The sequence below is a fragment of the Pinus tabuliformis genome, chromosome 9 (assembly GCF_031772625.1).
Source record: "Pinus tabuliformis cultivar Carrire ecotype Pingquan chromosome 9, CPIR1, whole genome shotgun sequence".
In the NCBI taxonomy this organism is placed as follows: Eukaryota; Viridiplantae; Streptophyta; class Pinopsida; order Pinales; family Pinaceae; genus Pinus; species Pinus tabuliformis.
The window spans coordinates 1,260,789,001-1,260,808,406 of NC_142307.1; the positions used below are offsets into that span (position 1 = coordinate 1,260,789,001).

Genomic DNA, 19,406 nt, shown 5'->3' on the forward strand with positions numbered 1-19,406 from the left:
CCTGTGCCCACAGTCTGTGAACTTGGAGCCCAAGGGTTGGTGAACCTGCAAACTCTATATATTTTCTCAAGAAAAATCGTTAAAACATACAATGAATTAAATCATCTAAGATAATCCCAAAACTTACCAATAGAATGTTACTATCATCTACAAATAAAATAATGATTCAAATAATATTAAAGCACAATATAGGAATGCACATACCCAACACATACCACTGATCAATGAGACAAGGACACCATGAACTGTACCCCAAAGTCTTTTATTATGATATTCAAACGTTCCCAACAGAACAATGGCTTCACACCAATGTTTACAAAATTACATCAGATCCAGACCATCATAAGATTATCATGATCCAAATAGAAGCAAAATGGCTTCTATTTATAGACAAATCCCTCCAAGTTGAAAATAATGGCTAGTTTGCTCGATCCCCATCAAAATAATCTCTATCGTTGTTAAATCCTTGATGAAATTTTAATCTCGGCGGCTGAAAATACTTATTTTTGAGGAATTTTCGAATTTCTTATTAAAACCTTCTTTTATTAGTTCAAAAATAATTATTTTGAACTAATTTCCTCAAAAATTTGACTTTGACTTAACCATCAAGGTCCAAGGGTCCAAATTTTCTTGAAATTTCCAATATTCCCTTGGTAGGGGACCTCCAAAAATTAACTTCTCTTAGACCCACGAATTTTTCCACTTGGAGAAATTAATTTCTCTCACATTTTAATTTTGACTCTAAATTAATTAATTTTTAGGCTTAGGCTCTATTTTTATTTTTGCTAGAAAAATTAATTAATTGACTCATGAGGGGATTAATTATTTTTCCACCCTCATATATTTTAGCCATGGTGTCTAAGTATGAGAGACCATGCACTAAAATATTTTTTACATGAGATTTTATAAATTCAACCCCAAAGGGAGAATACCCGTTCGTTATAGACCCTCATAAAAGTTACCCAATTCTGCAACACAATATGATCTAGTAAACCAAGTGATTTGTAATAAAATAATTTAGCCAATTAGCTTAAACTATTCCCAAATCACTTTTACAATAGACTCGACTAAAACACTAGTACTCACCTATGACTTCGACGATAAATTCCACCCTAACTTTGAGGTGACGCTAGAGGGAGAAACTATGCCAATAATCCGTGTTTAGAAACATAGATAATCAGTGAGATGAAAAATCTCCTAGGATGAAATTTGTCACCAAAATCATAGGCTTACCTAGGTTGTTACATAATTAAATGATCGTACTAGCATCATTTACATTACGAATTTGCAGAATGGGTTTACAAGGATATGACAGACTGCTGGCTAATGATTCTGATTTTGAAAAAATTCCTTCGAGTCTTTGGATCATGCTTCTTTGGAATGTGAAAAAATGGGTGCAACACAATGGAATAACAGAATAATTTTCCTGTTGTAATCAAGTAAAGATCCATCTTGCTCCATATGGGGACACTTTACTTTAATGGAGCAATGTGAGAATCCAAAATCTTATAACCAAGAAAACATAAATCCATCAAATAGATATCCATTTAAAATTCAAATCATCGTGTATACATAGAATAATCTGCTATAATAGAAAACATCTACTCTAACAAATTGAAAAGTAAAGACACATAAAATAAAACTAACTAATGACATGAAATAAAAGGGAGTAGGGTTAGAGATACTATACAAATGATGCCTTATGGCTTGTGTAGCACAATCTGAAACATATGTTCGTTAACGGGTAGATCAATAGGTTGTTTGTCTGATGTCCCCTGCTGAAACTTGACCTTTTTCAGCTGATGTAAATGTTCACCACTGTGCTGCATATCGCTGTCATTCCGAAAGCTTATTCTTTTTCTGTTCGAAAGATGAAAGAAAAGTGATATACTGGTTGGATGAATTCTACCTCAAAATACGGTGGATGGCCCTATGGTTCAATTTCTTCACCATTCTCAGGCCTCTTGGGAACTTCTACATGGTATCTTCTTTCAACTTCCCTGTATAACCTGACTATACCACCTGCCGCTGCAGGAATAATAGCATATGAGAGATCCATTTGAATATATCCACCCAAGTCTTCCTTGAGAGGAGCCTTCCCCATACATCTAGAACATCAATGAAGGCTATTTCCATGGTGATGATCTTGTATGGATAATTAGCTAAGGAAACCGGTAGATCTTTAACCACACCAAGGACTTCGACCTTCTTAGCATCCATTGAGCAAATGTTATGGTAAGGCGTAGAAATCCTTAAGTTCAACTGATCCATAACCTTTTTAGTCATAACATTTGTTGATGCACCAGAATCAAGCATGCAATTATGAAGCAAACGATCATTAATATCCAAAGTCAAGAAGAAGGGCTGATGATCTTCATTGGTCATGTAGCAATTTAAATCCTTTAATTTAATTTCTTCATCCTTAGGATTGTTATCAATATTACCTTGTTGAACCATACCAAAAGGCTTGAAGAATGATGCCCTCTAAGACAAAATTTTGAGAAGTTCGAGCACTGGGACAAACATTTTAATGCTATTAATCCATGCGGCCCAATCTACTTTTAATCCTGACTTATATCATTCGGATGCAACCTGTTTATTCTGACTTTACTCTTTTCCTTTTCTTTGAAAAGTATACCCTTTACTTTTTGCAATTTCCAAAATTTGCTCCTGAGATGGCTTTTCACCATACATCTGCATGATAGGATCTCTTTTATTACTGAAGTTATTGATGGTGAAAGCTGAAGAGATCATATATGTGCAACGACTTTCCTTGGAACATCATGGATCGAGATTATTTATTTGTTCATTTGCTGCTTCATCCAAGATTTTTCTGGCTAAGGCACATGCACTTTCTTCAAGAAAAATTTCACATGGTCTGCAAAATGGGACTGGCTGATCAACAATATTGGCATACTCAAGCAAGGTGGGTGGTCTCTGATCATTAAGAGGATTCATTCTCGGACATGGATTATTATTTCCTCTGTTGTTATTATTATTCCTAGGTTGCGTATTCTGAGCTTGATTCTTTCCATTTGTACCAACCTAGATTGCATGGCACTCATTTCTCGAGCATAATCAAGTCTCATTTCCTTAACCATTTGAGTTAATTCTTTAATCGGATCATGCTCCACCTCCTTAATTTCTTTTCCTTTAGATTTAGCTGGACCTCTTTCGAAACCATGAATTTCTGATTTCGCTGAAGCTTTCTCTAACTCTTCAACAACATTTTGAGCAACAACTAAAGTAGCAAGCTTGGCACGCCTAATCTCATATTGGGTGTCAACATTAAATGCTTCAATATATTGCTCTAACGCTGTCATGTTAGTTGGCTTGGAATCTTGAGTCATATCTTTGAGAAGACATTAAATTTTTGATTAAACTCCTCAACATTTTCATTTTCCCTTTTCTTGATGGAGTTAAGCTCTTTGACTAAGTATTTTCCTTCTCTTTTATCCCCATATAATGCATCAGTATCTGGTTTGTCCTGAAACCAATTCAATGCAACCTCCTCTAATGAAAGGACAAACAACTTCATTCTAACATCTTCATGGTTGTATGCAGTTGCATAAGCATATCTTTGTATGAAAGTGTTGAACTTCTTTATATGAGCTTCAACATTGATTGCACTATTCCCTCGGAAAATTGGAAGTTTGTTCATAGTAGAATCTTCTGGAAGGTCAAGTTGCAAGGACTGAAATAAGCCATGGATTCTTGATTAGGAAGATTGAAAAGCAAGTGGATATAAGAGAGGGCTTCTTATCTAAGAAATATTAAATGCTCTTAAGTGAATTTGTCAATGTGTCCATTTTGATTAGAAGCATATCATAGTAACCATTATTTGTGCTGATGCTTGGCCTGCTGCCCAACATCCACTGCACTGCTGCTTCCTGTACTGCTGCCCATGGCTCTGCCACTGCGACTGCTACATTTGTACTGCAACTCCCTCTCAACATGCTGCCCATAGCACTGCCATTGCTAACTGCCGCACTGCAACTCAGTGACCGAGATGTAACTGATCTACCCAAATTCTGACATCCTTGTCAGTCTGGAAGTCTCCTGATGCTAAAGCTACCTCTGCTGCTATCATGTGCTCCCTCTGCTGCCTATGCACTGCTGCAAACACCTCTGTGCCTCTCGCATTGCTGCAACCTCCATTGTGCCTCTCGCACTGCTGCAACCACCTCTATGCCTCTCGCATTGCTGCAACCCCCACCTCGCTACTACAGACCTCTGCACTCTAGCACTGCCTTGTCGCTCCATCCGCATCTTGTTTCTACCGACATTTGTCATCCTGCTAGTGTCATTCGGGGCTCCCGTAGTCGGATATGATCCAAGAGTTTGGGTACCTCAAGGATCCTGCCCCTACATCTTTTGTAGTCCTCCTGACTACAACTCGATGTCACCCCACCTCTTCTCTAGAGGTGCATGAGCACTCATGGCACAATCGTCATTCGTCTCGACTTCTTTCTTTGCTTTAGCTGGAGCTGCCTTGGAGTTAGAAGCCTCCCCCTTATTTTTCTTCCTGGGACACTGGGTTGCATAATGACCCAACTCCCCACAATGGAAGCACTTCACTTTGGAGATGTCCTTCTTCTTCCTCTTCCCTTGCTGTCCTGCAGATGCCAGAGCTGCATCCTCTTCCTCCTCTTTCTTGATTCGACCCCCTTTGCTGCTACTCCCCACCTTGGTCAACCGTCTGATCTCTTCTTGGCGAAGAGCTACCCACATCTCTTCCCATCCTGGAAGATTAGCTCTGCCCAAAATGCTTTGGACAAATGTCTCCCAATCCTCGGAGACTGCATTCAGGGCGGTCCTCACCATGAACTCCTGATCCGGCGTGGCCCCTATGGAAGTAAGTTGGTCCCGAATCTCCTGCAATTTGAGGAGGTATAGATCTATCTGCTCCCCCTTCTGCATCTGATACGACCGCAACTGATTCTCTAATAACATCTTTTGCTGCACGGAAGTGCCCTGATACAATGTCGTCAAAGTATCCCACATCTCCTTTGTCGTGTTCTTTTCGACATTATGTGGTACGACATGATCCGTGACCCCATTAAGGATTATGCACTTTGCCTTTGCCATTGCATCCTCATACTTCTCATTATCAGCTGGGTCTACTGGGATAGCCATGGTTCTCAAGGTGAAGCCCTTGATGCGATGTCTATCCAGAACAAACAGGATCTTGGCCTTCCAGATGACAAAGTTGGAGGCCCCGTCCAACCTGTCTTGATCCCTCAGTCCGTTCATTGCCATCTCCGCTCTTCTTCTGGACTCCTTCTGAGTCTCGACTTCCCTCCTGGAAGTTCTCTCCTAGACTCCCTCTAAGGCTCGATTTCCCCGTTGGAATATTCACGCCAACTGTCGATCCGCTCCTCTTCGATCCTCTTTGTAACAACAACTCGGATCTGGATTTCTTGGCTAGAAATCTGTTAAGGCAACGACTCCCTCTACCTTGGTTCTGTCCCGTTAGGTACTGTTCGGCTTCGACAGCAACAACACACCACCAGATTCCTAATCCACAATCTGCCCACAACGCCCTATGCCCCAACAACTGAAGAAATTGAGCCTTCCAGCTCTGCGCAATTCGGCAAAGGATGAATTACTCCTCTGGCCAACTGCGTCAAGCCTACCTGACTGAGTAGGATGACGTGACTCTTCGTGAGCCTCTTCTGCCTCTCTTTGCCTCTGCACTGGCCCTCTCTCTGGCTTGAAATGATGATGAAGGCCCTCTACGTCACTCCTTCTTTGCTGCTTTCTGCTTAGGAGTAGCTCTGTCTCTCGGGGCAAGTGCTACTACTACAAATACTTCTGATTATGCTGGTGCCTTCAGTCCTCCTGTGATCTGCAATCCTTTGATACCATGTTGAAATTTCTGAATCTAACACATCAGAAATCCCTATTGCATTATCTGGTTTGTTTCACCTACTTGTTTATTCCATTAACAAGTTATTTATACATATAAATATTGAAAATAAACACAAATGCAACCTTAACTCATATACAGATCAACAACTGAATACTAGACAAACACACAAGGGACACCATTATTTTTGGATAATCGTCCCTGGAAAACCCAACGCAGGAAAACCGGTGCAACAGTTTTGAGGGTTTTATTATTATGCAGATTTCTTGAGTACAACTAGGGTGCCAAACTGGCTCACCCAACAGAGATTTCTACACGGTAGTAATACCTCTTCTTAGAGACATATATTCAACAAGTCTGCCCCACGAAAATCCTTTTGGCGCTTCTCCAAGGCTCTGCGTCAGCCCTGCTAGCCTCTGCGTAGCTCTGGAACCCCCTGCGTCAGCCCTCTGCCTCTCTGCGTCAACTCTCTGGCCTTCTACGTCACCCACGCAGGCCCCTCAGCCTCTGTGCAGTCTCTAGCTACCTTTGCGTGGCTCCTGCTGCCTCTGCGTAGCCTCCTCAGTCACTGTGCTGGCCCTCTGGCACTATCTCTGCCTCTCTGCTATGTACTCACTGCCCCTCACTGCAACTCAGATCACTTGTTCAAATTTTCTTAGCAAACCCTGCTCCAAAAAATCGAACTGGCTGATCAATCTTGGTGTATCTCCAATTGACTCTCAAGCCTCCTCTTATACTTTTCCTGTTGAGTTTTCAACGACCGAGATTAAGTCTCTAATCAACGACTAAGATTAGATTTGGTTTGATCCATGTCATTTAGAACTTTCTCACCTAGTTTTATATTAATACCCATTACTATTTTAATTTTCCTAAGTTTAGACTTAGGAACTTCATTAAAAATATTAAAAATTTTAATATCTCTCTAACCGGGTGGAATTTCCTCAAACCGTTTCTGGGTCTTGGAGATCTCATGTGCTTTAGCCTCTCCACCGATTTTCATGGCTAGAGCACATCCGATGCTACCACAAATCAACATGGAACTCACAATGAAACCATGAGTATTAGTCCTTTTCTTAGCAATAATCGTCGAATCATTTAGCCATTAAATTAGAAGCAATGCCTCTAATTATGAGAAATAGAGCACGAGTAAGAGAAATTATGATAAGCAACAAATGAATTTTATGACAACAATGGATTACTTATGAAATCAGTGAAATGATCCATGGATTATTCAATGCCAAGTGTATCAAACAAGCCCAATTTACCCAATTTCTTAAGAGCACTTAAAATGCAAAATATCTTTAATGTTCTTAGCCACTTTAGGATACCAGTGCCACTGTTAGAAATCAGACTTCTATTACAGAGATGACAGCCCTTAAAACAACTAGATCTAGACCAAATAATTAATGCCCAAATTGCTTCAGTGACTTATTAATGTGTGAGGCACCTTAGATATGATTTTTATTCCACTTATATGTGTTTTTCACCATTGTTAGAAAGATATTAGACTGCTGTAGCAAACAGTGAGGAAAAATGAAGGTTAGAGGTCAAACCCTTAGGTTCTAGTGTTGAGAAATCTAGGGACAGCAGTATAGGTGATTTCTCTTGCTTTCAATAACTGCTTGTGAAGACTTTTTACTTTTCTTGATTATTATTATGTTCCCTTCATCAAACAACTACCAAAACATAATGAACAATGAGACAAAGGACACAGGATCTAGGTTATCAATGAGGCCCAAAACCTCTCCAAACTTGAGAAGAAAACCCACTGAATTCTTCTTCTTATAAAATCTTCAATTGATGAACTCCAAGACCAAGATCCTTGACCTAGGAACCTCTCCAAGACTAACTCACAAGGCTTCCTTGAATCAACTCTTCTTCCTCTTCAAGTCAACACTAGTCAAACTGACTTCTTCACCTTTGTTTTCGGCTTCTCTAGAATTTCAGCCTCTTTTTACAGACCTGTAATTTTCGGCCTACCTGCAACTGTCAAGGTGTCACACGTGTGAGGTTGATTGGGCAGATTTATGTGGCTCTTCACCTTCGCTATGCTTGCACACTTCTCTTGGTGACTTCAACTAGTAGTGATGTTCTTTTCTTGACCTTTATCTCGACTCCTTAGAGGACTGATGTAACCCTACTGTAGAAACCGTAACTGCAGTCACACGTGTGCAAGGAGAGACCTAAAAACAATACCAAATCCTTCAATTTTCTTCTCCTTGTCTTCACTGCTCAAGAGGCTATCTTCCTTCCTTTTTCGCACTTCTTTCTTCTTCGTGGATGCTTGATGGATGATCTTCCAAGTGAGGCTGAGTCCTCCTTTATATAGTGATCTCTCCATGCAAATGAGCCGACTTGACATCTTCCTTAGGTCGACTTGTCCTTTTGATAAATCAATTTGCTTCTTTTGAGGACCGACTTGATTGTGCACTTGTGACAAGGTCTTGGAGGGTGTTTTGACTCTTATAATGACTCAAATAAATATGTAACATGCCCAAGAAGGGTCTCTCATACATGAGAAAGACTCTTTTGACTTGTAGACCACATGACAAGCCCTAGAAGTGTGAAAATTCCTTAAACCCGGGAATCCCTAATGCAACAACTAATGATATTTCTCCTACTTGTTAGATTTACATGAACAAGCTATTTGCAGTTTCTTACTACAAACATCAAAATACATACACTGCAACCTACACCAATTAAATAATATGCTGAAACAAGAAATTGAACAATAGAGAAAGATACAACACAAATGACACAGTTGTTTTTGGATAAACGTCCTTGAAAGACCCAATGTTGGAAAACCGATGCAGCAAATCTGAGGGTTTTTATTATTAAGCTGAAGTTATTTTTGAATACAACTTCTGGATGCCTTGCTGGCAATCCAGTACAAAGAATATCAATCGACAAAAGAAATTAGTTAGATTACCTCTCTACACTGTAAGTCTTGGCTGATTCGGCAGCTGAACCAACGAGTCCTCGACTACTTCTGCGCTGACCCTGTCTGGGCCCTGTGTCAGCCTCTAAGGCACTGTGTCACCTCTGTTGGGAATCGATTTGCCCTCTAGAGTTGATTCCAGCCCTCCTGGCTCAGAATATCTAACTCCCTAGCAAATTTCAAACTTCTGCGTAGGAGGCTCTGCGCTGCTTTGCGTGAGCCCTTCCTGGCTCTATGTCACCCTCTCCGGCCTCTGCGCTGCTTTGCGTGAGCCCTTCCTGGCTCTATGTCACCCTCTCCGGCCTCTGCGCTGCCTCCTCTGTGTGTCTCTCTGCCTCTCTGTTGAGTATTCTTGGCTCTAGAGGAGATCCTCCAGCCAGAACTCCCTCTGCCCCTCTCTGCGTGATCACTACAAATCACTTTGTTGCCTCTAGCTTCAGCGATTCAATCTGATTGATCAACTCTCTCTGTTTTTGCCAAATGACCCTCAAGCCTCCTTAAATAATCTTCTCGTTGACATTCAACGATGCAAATTAGAAGCTAATCAATGGCTAAGATCATTTCTGCTTGATCCTCGTCTTCTTTTGGAAGTTACACCTACAGTTAGATTAATACCCTTTAATTATTTTAATTTCCTAAGTTTAGACTTAGGGTCCCATTAAAAATAATTAATTATTTTAATAAAACTGTCTCTGGGTGGAATTTCCACAAATGCTTTTTGGGTTCTTTGGAATACACGTGCCCAAGCCTCCCTGCAAAATTTGAGACTTAGAGCACATCCGATGCTACCAGAAATCAACACTCCCTCTTAGTGAGGAATGTGCTCTAGCAATGCCTCCCACTGAAGCATCACCCTGACTTCATAACATCGTCCTTTGTGCTGCTGATGTCTGACATGCTGTCCACCAACTACTGCGCAAATGCTGCATCTGTACTGTTGCTGACCCTGCCACTGTCAACACTGCATCCGTACTGCAACTCCCTCTGAATTTCTGCATCCGTGTTGCTGCTGCCACTGCCAACTGCCCCTGCGCTGCAAACTGCGACTGCTATTGCATCAACAACGGAAAAACATACCAAATTACTGAACAAGTGTTTAGCATAGATGCATCTCGATGCTGAAGATCTGACTGTTGCTAGTCCTACGCTATCCCTCTGAAGCCACTGCACTGCTGCTGCTACTTCACTATGCTTCCCTGCACTGCTGCAACTTTGCACTACATTGCTCAGACTTGGTGCTTTAGCCACTGCATCTGTTGCTCCAACACCCCTTTGCACCATTTGACACTTAGTCCATCCTGCGACTACTGATGTGGGCTCCTCAAGGATCCTGCCCATTTGTAGCTCTTTCGAACTACAACTCTAAATAAGCCCACCTTCCTCTTGGAGGTATCTTAGCTGTCATGGCAGACTCCTCCTCCTCGATCTTCGTGGGTGCATGTTGAATTTTCTAAGTTTACTTAGTTTAGAAACCCTTCATGCACTTTTTCTGATTTATTCCTACCTACTTGTTATTTTTCTTTAACAAGTTATTCACAAAGTAAATGCTGAAAATAAACACCAGTGCATGCTCAACATATTACCGATCAACAACTAAAAGAAACAAGAACAAACACACCACATGACACCATTATTTTTGGACCAATGTCCTCGGAAAAACTCAATGCGGGAAAACCGGTGCAGCGATTTGAGGGTTTTCTTATTAAGCAATATCAGAGTACAATATGGGTGCTGAAACTGGCCTACCCAACAGAGAATTTCCTTAGCAGCTATACCTCACAGTTTGAGAGAAATCTCCTGGTTGAAACCCCGGAAAATCTTTCTGGCAGCTCCTTAGCACAAAATTGCTCTGCAACCCTAGCGTCTGCCCAATCTGGACTGCGTCAGCCCCTCTTTGTCTCACGTTGGCCCTGCGTCAGCTTTCTGGGCCTTTGCGTCAGACACGACGGCCTCTCTGGTGCTCTGCGCAACACATGGCTGCCTTTGTGTGGCCCTGCATGAGCCCTTGCTGGCTCTGCGTCACTCTCCTTTGCTGTTGCGCTGCTCTCCCGACACAATCTCTGCCTTCTCTGTTTCTCTGTACTCAATGCCCCTCAGCTGCTCTTCTGATCACTGATTTTATCTCTCTTAGCAAACCCCGCTCTAGAGAATAGAATGACTGATCACTCTAGTGTAGTCTCCAAGTGACCCTCAGGCCTCCTCTTATACTTTTCTTGTTGACGATTCAACGACCGAGGTTAAGTCCCTAATCAACGACTAAGATTAGATCTGGCTTGATCCATGTCTTTTGGAACATTCTAACACAGATTCATATTAATACACATTAATATTTTATTTTCCTTAAGTTTAGACTTAGGGACTCCATTAAAAATATTAATTATTTTAATATCTCATGATCTGTTTAGAATCTGCCCAAACCCTTTCTGGGTATTGGAGATCTCATGTGCCCCAACCTCTCCACCAAATTTCGTGGCTAGAGCACAGACGATGCTACCCCAAATCAACATTGCAACTTTCAGATCGTGCTTCTCATCTTTGTCCTTCTTCCTGAGAGGACATTGTGTTGCGTAGTGACTTATTTCGCCACACTTGAAGCATTTGATCTTTGAGATGTCCTCCTTCCACCTTCGTTGCTCCTGCTGCCCCTTGGATGCAAGGGATGCATTCTCTTCCTCCTCCTTGTGCTTCGACCCATTGCTACTGCTTCCGTCAAGCTTACATTTGACCAAGTCTCTCCTCAACTCCTCTTGCTTAAGAGATGCCCACATCTCATCCCAATTTGGCAAAGTCGCCCTGCCCAGGATACTTTGGACAACGACTTGCCACTCATCTAAGATTGAATTGAGGGCCAGTCTAACCAACTCGGACCCTTGAGGTGTAGATCCCACAGCTGCTAACTCGTCCCGGGCCTCCTGAAGCTTCGTGAGGAACGGATCAATGCGCTCCCCCTTCTACATTTGCGTAGATCCCAATTTCTGCTTTAAGTACATCTTCCGCTGTTCGGAAGATCCTTGATATAGCGTTTCCAAGGCATCCCACATCTCCTTAGCAACCCCTTTGCTAGTGATGTGACAGACTACATGATCCTTTACTCCATCAAGGATCATCCTCTTGGCCTTCGCCATTTCTGCTCGGTACTTCTTCAGTGGATCTTGATCTGCAGGCACAACCACCACGCTGTCGACATAGGTCTTGAGAGAATGCTCATCTAGAAGGAATGACATTCTTGCCTTCCAGATGACGTAGTTGGATGCCCCATCCAACCTGTCCTGATCTCTTAGCCCACTGGTTGCCATCTCTGCCATGAAAATGTCAAACTGCTCCTCTCTGCTCTTACTGCTGCTGCTTAGCCAATAAGAAAACAAACTTCTTGGCAGGAAGTCTACTGAGGAAAAATTCCCTCACTGTGCTTCTCTTCTCTCTTCTGACGTCTTTCTGCCCAACAAAACGGCCTATAGAAAAACTGTGTCCCACCAGCTTTTCCTCACATTGAGGATCAGCGCTGCTCCCTCTGCCATGACAAGATTTCGATCTAGAAGCCCTTCCTCTTTGTCGACTCACTCAGAGAGAGACTTTACTCGAAACTTTAGCCCTCCTGGCTTGGACAACGCAATCCTTCTGGGGATTCGAACTGCTGCCTCCTGCAGCTATTCAACCTCCTTCTCTGCTCAGCGCTAGGTTCTCTAGCACTGTTCTTCTTGTCTCATCTGAACTGCTCTGATACCATGTGAAAATTCCTTAAACCAGGGAATCCCTACTGCAACAACTGATGATATTTCTCCTACTTGTTAGATTTACATGAACAAGCTATTTGCAGTTTCCTATGGCAAACATCGAAATACATACATTGCAACCTACACCAATTAAATAATATGTTGAAACAAGAAACTGAACAATAGAGAAAGATACAACACAAATGATACTGTTGTTTTTGGACAAATAGAAGCTAATGTCGAACCATCCAATGACAAGCATATTTGTGGAACAATCTCTGTGTTATTCAATCATCTACCATTTGAATAACAGTGGTTCGAACACCAATGCAGAGGAATTACGACATTTTCTAAAAAGAAATACAAATATAAAGCAAAAATAAAAAATTAAGTGACGGAAATTGTGGTCAAATAAAACAAGTATCAGAGGTCATGACAAAATACACACCAAAAAGCGCAACAGGTAAAATAATTTTGAATTCATTAATATATTATTATTTATATGGGACAGACTGCAAGCTAGATACCTTATCGGTCCAGGTAGATGCCCTTTATGTAAATCAGAAGAAGAATCTATCAGACACCTTTTTATTTCGTGCCCTGTTTCTTTAAAGATTTGGGAGGAACTTACTGGGTTGCTCAATATCAAGGCACAATGGGGACCTGAACCTCTGGAAGTGGCTTGGAAAAACTGGTGGCAAAAGCATCCGGATGGAGCACTGAGAAACTTGCCTCCCATTTTCTTCTGGGGAGTATGGCTAGCAAGAAACAATAGCATCTTTCATGATAAATCCTCCCCAACATCAGTTGTCGCTTCGAACTGTGCAGCAATATATACCGCTATTCCTGTGCCCGAGGTAAAAACCATTCCTAGACGAGACAAGGCTTTCACCATAAGGGAAGACATTCCTTGGGCTTTTTATGATGGAGCCTCACAGAACAATAGGGCCGGTGCTGGCATGAGCATTCATCTATCTGCCGAACATCTTCTAAAGGCTTCTGTTGGATTAGGCTCCGGGACTAATAACTATGCCGAGCTATCTGCTTTACACCTCCTGCTGTGTTGGCTTCTCCAGAGGAACATTTACACCATTCAAATTTTCGGTGATTCACAAAATGTCTCCAAATGGGTTAATGGCAATGCAACATGTCACAATCAAATTTTAAAGCCTCTTTTAGATGAAATTTTGTTACTAAAGTCGTCCTTTAACAGTTTTCAGCTATGTCATATCTACAGGGAAAATAATGAAGAGGCCGACCAGCTTTCTAAAGCTGGCCTTCAACAGGATTTGGGCGGATGGGCGATAGAGGAATCTCTACAGGGGCATAAAACCTTTTCACAGCAGCCACCATTCGCTCCACCTATATGAATGGGGAGACGGTTCCTCCTTTTTACTTCTTTCAGTTTTTGTTATACCTACAGGTTCCAAACACTCTGTTTTTATTTTTCTCTTTTTGTAAATATATATCTCAGGCCGTATTAGGAAGTTTTTTACAAAACTCAGACATATTATATCTGCGTTTTGTTCATTTGCACAGTATATGTATGTGCGGGGTTGTTTTCCTTCATAGAAGGAGGCCCCATTTTTTGTGGTCCTTAAGACAAAAAACAGTTATGTTAATACGTTTCAGCAGAAAAAAGGGATTGCTGGACAGTTTTTGCTGGATAGAGCAGCTGCTTGTTTTGTTTTTACACAAGCACAAATCGTTTTCAGACAGTATTATGTGCCCAGCTCTAGGGGGGCAAACTTCTTCGGAAGTGATATAAACAGATTGTAAAACTTTTTATTTTGCTAATAAAAAGTTTTTGTTTTTTCCTCGGAAAAAAATATTATTATTTATTATTTTTAATATTTAAATTTTCTAGGTACTAATTTACAATCCATGACCCTAATATAGTTTGGAGTCCCAATGCTTCAGTGACATGGTCTACGTCTACTACAATCTCCGATTGTGGGTTAGACAACTTTAGAAAACCCTTGACGTGGAAGCCATCTCATTGGACCATATTGACACTATTGTTACATGGCGGGTTGAGACTAAGAGGCCTATCATGGACTTGGACCTTGATTAGTTAGAGGAGGATCCGGAGGCACTGGAGCCAGAGGAGGTAGCAGCTGCAGGGGAGGGAGAGGTAGAGGAGGAGGAGGAGGAGGATGAGGAGCACGAACAAGAGGTGGAGGAGGAGGAGGAGGAGGAGGAGGTGGCACCATTGAGGATGGGCGGCAACAGAGGACAGAGGCGACCTCCTATTTTTGCTTCTAGAGGATGACAAAGTCCATTTGTAGTCCCAGGGGCAGGGCCTTCTTCCTCTAGAGGAAAAGGTAAAGCCATTCCCTATTCCCGTAAACAGGGCAAAGGAACTTAGTGACTGATTAGTTTATGACATGTAGATGACTCATGATATATATTTATTGTTGATATTTTGACTCTTGAGAGTCAAGACTAAGTCAGGACTTAGGATTCAGGACTTGATTCACTTTTGATATGTGATGTAGCACTAGAATTCTTATACATATTATATATTAGCTTTATTTTCATATTTACGTGGCAATGCATTTATTTGATGTTGTTGATACTTTAGATGCTAAAAGATGAAAAAAATGAATATTTTTGTACTTTTAAATTCTGCCAAGTTTTGCTGATTTTTCAAAAACCTCCTTTCTTTAAGGACTTTTTCAATTTCCAGACACTTGCCGATTTATTCCCAAGGTTGACTTTTTCCACTTTGGGAATTGGGTGATGGCTAATGAGGGGGTTTTTTTTCCCATGTGCTAATTAATGTCTCAGCCATATTTTGCATTTTAGCTTTCTTTTTCTTTCATTGTGGCCATTTCATGCTTTGATCATTCTTTTAGCTGCTTCAACCTCTAGGGCTAAGTTTCTGGCCTTGACTCAAGGATGAAGATGAGAGAGTGCCAATCCCAATGAACCAATGACCACAATCCTAAATAATAGAGATGAAATCTACGGAATGATAGAAAGTGGTAAGTATGAAATATCATGGACACGCTACTTCAATCCAAGTCTCCCAAGTAGTGCCTCTCTTGTATCTCTAAGGTCCCTCAGAGAAGGTTCAACTAGGCTAGGGTCAAAACCTAACCTCCCTGGTAAAGTGAGAGGATAGATTTACAGTCAAGGTTGGTCAGTCATCCAAATTGCCCCTTAATCCATGTTAGAATGCCCCAAACATCAAGTAAAAGCACATGATTGAAAGATGGTTAAAGTAACTGCCGAATGATGGCCCACCTTCCTTCAAGAGGAATGCCGGATGGTGAGAGGTGTCTGACTGATGCAAATGGTGGAGGATCATGGCATATCATCATGTATTGAGCATTTTAGGTGTTGGATGGTTGGCTCCTCAAAGGAGAAAAAAATTCTCCTATGGGGTTTTACCCACTTTTTGGTGGGTAACATACCCTTGCTGGATCACAAGACATGTTACTTAATACATATTTAATTACAATAACAAGGGCAAACTTAACTTTTGCTTCTATATGTGAATGCATCCATATTTGTGTATGTGGTAAGACTTGCGTATGTATCTCTACTTTTGCTCTCTGTTCTCTTTATGCTATTCTAAATCTCATGACTTGGGAAGACTATTGAAGACTGCAATTTTCATTCGGATGCGACAACTCTAGGTCAATTTTTTTGGAATTCAATCCTTGAATCTTTCGTGCTGAACATTAGCTAGTTGAATATTTCCATTCCAATAAATTGGTTATGATGGGAGATGAACAGATCTCATGCAAATAATGTATAATATTTTTGGAATTTTATGTCTGCCTGAGGTTTTGGATGGTGCTGTTCTGCTAAGCATTTGGATAATTTAATTTTAGCCTTTTCATGGCCAGGTACTATATTTTATTATAACTTTCTTTGTGGCATATTACTAACTAATATTTATTTTTGGCAATCAATGTGATTGTTCAAGGAATTTCAGTCGTACTGATGGTCTATTTGTCTTTTTGGCAGAAATTCACAGAGTTGGAATATTTGGTTTTAGGATTGGTTTCAGTGCTTCCCTCTTTCTTGCTGCCATTCATTTTGGTTGGAAAGGTAACCTTTTATCTTTGTCCCATCTTTTGGCATTGGGATTCTGGGATGCTTGTTTCTTCAATTTTAGTTATCTTTATTAAAAGTAAAACACAACACAGTCACTGTTGGCATTTTCTTATTGAAGATGATAAATGTGATAGTAGCCTAGAGTTACAAGGTATGATCTACATGGTACATATAATATGGCTTTGCCAAGTCCTCTTGTATGAGGATGAAAACGATTGATTTTGATTTTTCTCAGGTTGAAACAAAACTTTCTATGGTTGCAATATTCCATATCATTGGGTAATCTAGATATTCTACATGAAAGAAAGCCCACAAAGCATAAACTGGTTAACATGCAGCAACTTTTCAAACTATATTTTTCTTTGGTATCCTTCCAAGATGTTTTGCTCCTGGCCATTTAGTTATCATTGCTTCTGAGGTGTAAAATGCATGTGTCCTTCATTGCTGTGTTTATCTTTGATTCACCCAAACAGGTATTTGTCATTATTTTCTGCTATTAACAACAGAACTACACACACACACATAGACACAGTTTCAGTAAGCTGGATATCTGATAAAAACATGTATCTAGGTTTTTGTATCTTGTATCCTTATTCTCTTGTTGGCAGTGGTTGTCACAATGTGGTCTGATTTTGCTATTTTATCAAGCCTTTACTTCAGAAGCTGCATCAATACAAGGAATCTTGTCCTGATTTTTATGTGCCATCTTGTGAACTTTAGGTGGAGAGATGGATCATAAAGTCTTTGAAAGCTATCACATTGCGATAGATTATTGAGGAGACTCATGATCCTTCTTCGAAGGTTTATAATTGCTTTGTAGACTTCTGGAAAGTGTTTGACATAGTATCGAGGGAGGCATTACTTCAGAGACTCCTTGACATTGGCATATCTGAAATCCCACTGGCAACTATCATGAAACTAAATGAGTCAGTCTTGGGACGCCCCAGGATGGGACACGACCTTTCTGACTTCATCCAGAGTAGCATCAGGGTAAAAGTAAAATAGGGGTGGTCCCTCTGACCGACCCTCTTTGGGATCTATATCGATGAGTAAGAGTCTTTCCTCCATGAACATATCCAAGAGGGGGATGGTTGTCTTCTACATCAAATGTTCACTTCCTTGCTCTGATTTGTCCATGACTTGGTCTTGTTAGCCTCTACTCCTGAGGGTATACAAAGACAAATCGACTTATTGGCTAGTTTTTATGGCCTTTGACAATTGAAAATCAACTTGGGTAAAACCAAGGTTTTGATATTCAATGAGTCGAAGAGCTCTCTTACAAATTTACATTTCTACTATCAAGGGCTAGAGATTGAGATCACCATAGATTACACTTATTTGGGAGTACAATTCACGAGACCTCTATTTAGTTTGCAACAGGCCATCTAGCCTTGGCTTAGTAAAGGGTATGGTTCTGTTGATGATGTTGGACCCGCCAACATGTCAGGGGATCTCCTCGGTAAGAAGTCCCAACTAGACCTCAGACCGTTTGGTGTAGGAGTCCCAGCAGTGGGTCGTACGGTATCGCCTTGACCGCGGTTGTGCGCAGAGGTAAGTAGGATGTCCTTGTTGGTAGCAAGGGTGTGACATGCGCAGCAAGCCAAGGAAGGTGCATGAATAGTTCTAACACATGGAAAGTGGGGTGAGTGCGCCCCTTGGAAACCTGTGGAAACACGTGGCTTGGAAGGGAACACACGAGCAAAGATGCATCACAAACTGGAAGGCAGGTGAACCAACAATCCAAAGTGATGGTTAAACCAACAACACATCTCAGTAAGATTCATACATACATATACAAAAAAGGTCTATACATACATGTGTAAGCAAACAACTACATATATCATTAGAGTAACCAAGATAACTAAAATACAATAACAACATATGTGTAAAACGTGCCGGCTCTGTTATGTTAAGAAGTGAAAGTTCCAATCATACAGTACAACCATGGCCAACCACTAGTCCCGATAACGGAATGTTACAATCACTGCCGCCTGCTCCTCCAAAGAGATGTACTAGCTCTGCACTGTGGAGAAGTCAAGGCTCGTTACAATTCACTCCAAGTGTTGAATTTTCTAAGTCTATTCGTTAGAAAATTAATATGTATTCTGCTGGTTTATTTCTTCAACTTGTTTAAATTCAAACAAGTTATTTAATACATTTAAATACCGAAATAAACACAATACAGTCACAACATCTACAGATCATCAACTGAAAGAAAACAAGCACACGAGTGACATCGTTATTTTTGGACAAATGTCCTCCGAAAAACCCAATGCGGGAAAACCGGTGCAACCATTCAGAGGGTTATATTATTATGCAGTCTAAGTACAACTGGGTGCCTAACCAGCTCACCCAACAAAGAAAAATACACGGCAACAATACCTCTATATTCAGAAACAAGTATTCAGAAAACCTATCCCACGAAACCTAAGTCACAGGACACGTCCTCCAAGGTCCCGTGTCCCGTATTTTACGTGTCGGACACGAAAACGGCCCTAAAACGTGTCGAAAACGTTTTTCATCGTGTCCTGTAAAATGTAAAACGTATTCGCCGGTTTTCGTCGTGTCCTGCATCTGGAAAACGCGTATTCTGTTGATAGAAAACGTTGCCTGCATAAGCTGCAATTTTTTTTGAAAGAAACAAATAATTTTTGAGTGGGGCAGCTTAATGATCAAGTCTAGGCCCTAGTATTGATATGCTATTCATGGTAATGTTAAATTCTTAAAGTAAAAGTGACACCTTAATCTTCATTTTCATCCTTTTATTTAAATTTTTAACATTACCATGAAATGACTCAGGATGTTTGAGAGTGGTTCC

The 19,406-nt window shown here is 40.9% G+C and overlaps 1 protein-coding gene across 1 annotated transcript in view; it reads left to right on the top strand.

Annotated features, from left to right (window-relative positions):
- The window catches only part of CPI1 (cyclopropyl isomerase), a 301,987-nt gene that overhangs the window by 46,436 nt on the left and 236,145 nt on the right, over nt 1-19,406 (top strand). Inside the window, exon 4 of the mRNA XM_089439988.1 lies at nt 16,499-16,582. Within this exon, the coding sequence (XP_089296114.1) occupies nt 16,499-16,582 (84 nt within the window). The remainder of the gene's footprint in view (nt 1-16,498; nt 16,583-19,406) is intronic.